This window comes from Primulina huaijiensis, chromosome 5 (assembly GCF_012295235.1).
Source record: "Primulina huaijiensis isolate GDHJ02 chromosome 5, ASM1229523v2, whole genome shotgun sequence".
Taxonomy (NCBI): domain Eukaryota; kingdom Viridiplantae; phylum Streptophyta; class Magnoliopsida; order Lamiales; family Gesneriaceae; genus Primulina; species Primulina huaijiensis.
This window is the reverse complement of record NC_133310.1, coordinates 22,106,874-22,112,256: the sequence shown is the minus strand read 5'-3', so window position 1 is coordinate 22,112,256 and position 5,383 is coordinate 22,106,874. Positions and strand designations below refer to the sequence as shown.

The following is a 5,383-nucleotide window of genomic DNA, read 5'->3' as shown; positions in this document are numbered from 1 at the left end:
AATGAGTATAACATCTCAAAAAAAGAAGAAGTTGGTATGAACCAAAGTAGAGGAGGCTGCTGCCCTAATATAAACAAAAAGATCATATACCCAATTAGTCTCCCAATCAATATAGGCCCACTTGGACCCAAATAGGGCCCATGGCCCTATTAAAGCAGGAAAAAATAAACAAGGAAATCCTGAGTGATTTTGACCGCACATCTCTTGCTACCTTTATTTATAACCGTCTGATTTGCCGTTTATTATTCTTTACTCTCTTGCTAGCTGCAGTGGCACATGTAATTCGCGGCGAAATTTTTTTTTTTTTTGGCTCTCTCCGTGTGTGTGTGAGATTTCTGTCCATGCAGATCGTAGAAGACGGTGCGTGCAGTTCGTAGGAGATTTCTTGCTTCAGGGGCTCTGCAATTCCTTTCTTTGCGTTCAGTGTAAGTTCGTTCGTTTGCTTATTCTGATTTGTTTCTCTTTTCGTGTTTTTTTGCCCTTCAACTTCTTAGCTTAATGGGCATGTTGCATATGGATGCGGGCCGGCATTTTCTTGTGGCACTTGTAAATTGGTGCTAGCACTTGATTTGCTTGGATTTATATTGGGTGTTTTCGCCGGTGATTTGGCTTTAGTTTGTTCGGATCTGTGCTTTTCGTGTACGTTTCTTGTGACCGTTGTTATATGATTTGGAAATTCCTGTAAAATACTTTAATGCTTGTTGGGAAACTTTTTTAGCTTACGATTTATGGATCTTGCCGAAGTAATTTATTCGATTGTTCGACTTAGAATTTGGAATTCAACTTTAAGAAAAGTCTTGTTCTTTATGTTAACGTTGTGTCGATTATCGGTGAACATAAATTTCGATCTGAAATACATAATGTGGAACTCGGAATCTGCAGCCTATAAATAACATTAAAAAATCTGTGAATTTCTACCTTCTTTCGGGTTTTGCTTTTGTATGCTTGTTGAATACTTTGGGCTTTCTGATTTGCCTCTGTGGTCTTAACATCCAAGAGGCTATCGTGGCGTTTGATTTATTCATCATACTCTTTTCTTTCTTTGATAATACATCTGGATACTCTTTGTTTGATGAGAAAAGTACATCTGCTCTCTAATTTTCTTGTTTTTCAGATTCAAATCACACGATTGAAAAATAATGTCTTAATATGTACATTTTACACTGCCACGATGAATATTTTTTCTATTAAAAAAATCCTGTAGGCACATAGCAAAAGGCTGGATAGCTTCGTAGTACCCTGATTATTCTACCGATTGGATTGGCGGGCTGGCTGGACGTCATAGTAAAACCCACCTTAGGTGCAAGTTTAAGCTGTATGGTTCCCAGTTCCAATGTATTGACAGCCAAAGCTTGAACGTTAGCATTCTTTTCCTTGTGTTGCTGTTGTTACTACTGATTTTTATTACATTTGCATTCTATATTACTCCTGCTTTCGTGATGCTTGCAGTTGATGTATATTTATACATGTCCATTATTATGATTCCACTGCCTACTTCAATTATTTGTTTCCATGTTTTGGTTGCAATGGATATATCTTCCACATCATTTGAATATTAGACTTCCAAAATTTGAGTTAATCTACATAAATCCCCCCGTGGAGTTTTATATGAATGACCTCAGGAAATGTATAACCTTGTATCTTAAAAATGTGAATAACTTCATGGATGATTTTTATTATAAATCGACTCTTTTTTATTATCAGGTGCAGGAGGACATATTCCAACGGGCACTAATAAGATTACAAGTTTCCAAAAGGACGTGATTGTAGTTTCTGATGGGTGAGATGTGAGCATATTATTGATGATGTAATACAGTGCCATCTGCTTTATAACTTTGTCCTTAAAGGGTAGAAAAAACTCGATTTTTTGGACAACTTAGAGCGAAGAAGTTAAATGAGAGAGGAAACTTCGAACGTGGCTAAAAACAAGATTCCATGGCCCAAAACAGGAAAAGGTTCATGGTTTCTGGACAAGCAGAAAGTTGAGAGTCCCATTGTTCAGCCGTTACTCGTTCCAAATTGTGAATTTAGACAGAATGCAAGTACTGAGCATGCCCAGATTAGATCGTTGGAGAAAAACCGAAAGTTGCCCCATGGGAGTAAGGTGAGCATTCATGCTGAGCTAGTTAGACACATGTCAAATTTACCTGGTTTTCTCCAGAAAGAAGAGAAAGAAAAAAGTGTTCAAGAAAAGGCATTAAATTTTGGAGTTTTCGATTGGAAGCAATTGGAAAAATGGAAGTACAACGAAGGTGTGGCTATAAAATGTCACCATAAAAAACCTTCATCTAGCAGAGGTTATGTTTGTATGGCAACTGGAGCTCCTAAAATGGGTTCCTATCTGAAAAAGCAATACTCCTCAAATGGTTTGAATCCCAGTGTAGTATCTATGGGAAAACATCCCATTCCATGTTCTCGTTTTAGTTCACCTCATAAAAAACCTCCTACAGCACATATTTCATCCTCTAGTGCAACAAAAAAAGTGAGAAATGAAACTCACTGGAGAAAAGAAAATTTCTTTGAGGGTGGAAAAACTGAAATGTGTGATAAAGGATATAAGTTTACCCAAAGGGGCATTATTGATAGGCATCAAAATTATCACCAGAGAGTTGAGAACAACTGTAGAAGTTCTGAAACAACTGTGAACAACTGCCCTAGGAAGGATGCAAAGGAAAAAAATGCACCAGAAAAGAAAGCTCTGTCCGTAGAGCTGGAACACAAGTCATCGCTCCCTGAAAATGATACGGTCAATGGTGGGGTTAAGAAGAGTACAACTAGCTTTATTGGAGTGGAATCTAGTCCTCAATATTTACATGTAGAACCTCTGCCGCATAATGTCTTAATGCCTAAACATCTTCAGATGAAGAGTTGCTCAGTGAGTTCTCAATTTACAGAAGGGAAGAGGTTCTCTGATTTATCTTCTCCTCGGGAGTTTGGAAGGCTCTCAGTTGAATTTCCAAGCTCCTGTTCCCTTCCCGTTGATGCGGATGTTCATGCTGAGTCTTCCATAGAGCCACATAACATGGTAACTTCTACGGCCAATGAAGTAGATATTTACAAAGGTGCATGCCCTGAGCTGAATCCTGTTGCCTCAGTATTATCTGAAGGTCGGTGCAAGAATACCAATGAAAAAACCACGAGGTCTACATTCTCAGTTAAAGTTCCAAAGAGATCTGAAGCTGACATTGCGGAGCAGCCCACTATGAAAGAGAGACACCCATCCCCTACTCGTTGGTTTAGTTTTGGTTTTGGCAAGATGAACAGGAGTTCTAGTTTTAAGGAAGTGTCCACGGTTCCAGAATTGAGTTCTACATATACTACTGCCAAATCTGGCTCAGTAACAGAGAGTTCTTCTGGTATGAACAAATTTGATCGAGACAAGGCAAATGCTAGTAACAGGGGTAGGTCAAGCCCTTTAAGGAGGTTGCTAGACCCATTGTTAAAGTACAAGGGATCTCAATCTACCAAGATTGTTCAGCCAACTAATGGACCCTTATATTCCTTGACATCTGGAACCCCGGAAACCATGGAACCGTATCAAGGTAGAGAGCCAGAGGGGGTAGCCGGTCAGGGTCTTCTGCAGCTCACGTTGAGGAATGGGCTTCCTTTCTTTAAACTTTTGGTTGAAAATAGCAGCAGCCACATGCTAGTAGCTGTTGTGAAGCATCTGCCATCAAATGAAAAAAACAGTCTCTGCATGATATATGCATTCTACTCAGCTCATGAGACGAGGAAAAAGAACATGACCTGGACTCAGGGATCGAAAAATAAAAGCTGTGGCCTTGACTACAAGATTGTAGGCCAGATGAAAATTTCAAGCTTTTATGTTCCAACATTACATGCTAAGGATTCTAGTCACTGCGCCATTAGAGAATGTGTCTTGTACGGTGTTGATCGAGAGCAGGAGGACAAACAAGCACATGAACTTTTATCTGACATGGAGATTGCAGCTGTTGTTTTGAAAAGTTCTTGTCAAAATCTTAATGCTGGAAACTTAAATGATGACCAAAAACCATACCGAGAAAGGGGGCTTCCACAGTGTGTATTGGAACCTACATTTGATGTAGGAGAATATGAAAACTCTATCAGCGCAGCATTAATCCTTCCTGGCGGTGTCCATGGTAACCCATGTAAAGGTGCACCTTCATCATTAGTTAGCCGGTGGAGATCTGGTGGATCATGTGATTGTGGAGGGTGGGATGTTGGTTGCAAGATACGGGTTCTTACCAACATTGACAAAAATGGCATGATTAGTAAAGAATCGATGTCTAGCTGTGCCATTGGTTGTGTTAATCTTTTTGTCCAGGTACTGTTTTTAATGGTCCATGTTGCTAGTAACCTGTTTTACTTCGAATCATTATGCATAATATTGGGATCTTTGCAATTACAGGGTGGTGCAAGAAAGAGCAAGCCTGTTCTCAACTTGGAATCATTTGACAATGGACTTTACTCACTTGGTTTGGATCCATCAATTCCCTTTCTAGAGGCATTTGCAACATGTGTAGCATTTATAACTAGTCAGAAATTTTCTGAAATTTTAGACAACAGTAGCCAGGAAAAAGTTCTAGAGGCCATTATCGGAACGAAACAATTGAAAACTGCTACCATGTACCAAGGGCAAATTCCAGCAAAATATGTGTCATGTCCACCCCCTTCACCAGTCGGAAGGATTTGAATGCTGAAGCAAGCTATAGTTATTTAGATATATGTGTAACGAGCAAATGTCACCATGTCAATCTCTCATAGAGAGCATATATTTGCTGGAATTAACAAAAATCACGGGTACCAGTTCATGTTTTGATATTAACATAATAACACCTTGTAGGAAACCTAACACATGAGAACTCGTACAAGTCTTTCCTCTTATCTTGAATCATATTCTCTGTTTGTAAAGATTCCTGATTCCTTTAGCATGCTACTCGATATATTTTGAAGATATGCAAGTCAATGTATTTATAGGACAAAACTCGTCTCTTTTGATAAAAATAACGGGGATGACCATCATGTTAACCTGTCGCTAGGTCCGTACCCCGGCACACACGAGGCCCTTTACAATGATAGTTATGGATTTCTTGTGGTGTTGAGAATTAAACTTGTTTTATTTATAGCTTCACAGTATGTTGTGTGCTTTATGGTTACAATAAGATTAGGTGTTGTTTTTATAAGAACTATGCTTGTGCAGTGCGTACTTTACAAGAAGGATTTTGGCCACCCAACATTCTGAAACTTGGAAATAACGAACCCTTGTTTTTTTGAGTTCATTTCCTATTTTAAGATTGTCATATTTTGTATTACATGCAAACATGTTATCTTTCTTTTGGGTCTATCTGTTGACCCCGCTCATTGCAATCTCTATATATATATATATATATATTATGATCAT

The 5,383-nt window shown here is 38.8% G+C and overlaps 1 protein-coding gene across 5 annotated transcripts; it reads left to right on the top strand.

The window, feature by feature from the left end:
* The first annotated feature begins 268 nt into the window (after positions 1-268).
* On the top strand, positions 269-4,943 carry LOC140977197 (uncharacterized). Of its 5 annotated transcripts, none has more exons than XM_073441841.1 (4): positions 274-425; positions 1,205-1,315; positions 1,705-4,306; positions 4,391-4,943. In XM_073441841.1, the coding sequence occupies exons 3-4, from the start codon at positions 1,895-1,897 to the stop codon at positions 4,673-4,675; spliced, it is 2,697 nt and encodes an 898-aa protein (XP_073297942.1). In that variant the 5' UTR covers positions 274-425; positions 1,205-1,315; positions 1,705-1,894; the 3' UTR covers positions 4,676-4,943. The 5 variants fall into 5 exon arrangements, with proteins under 5 accessions (XP_073297941.1, XP_073297942.1, XP_073297940.1 ...); XM_073441839.1 differs by having other exon boundaries at positions 1,205-1,358; XM_073441840.1 differs by lacking the exon at positions 1,205-1,315 and having other exon boundaries at positions 269-425.
* The last annotated feature ends 440 nt before the right edge of the window (positions 4,944-5,383 follow it).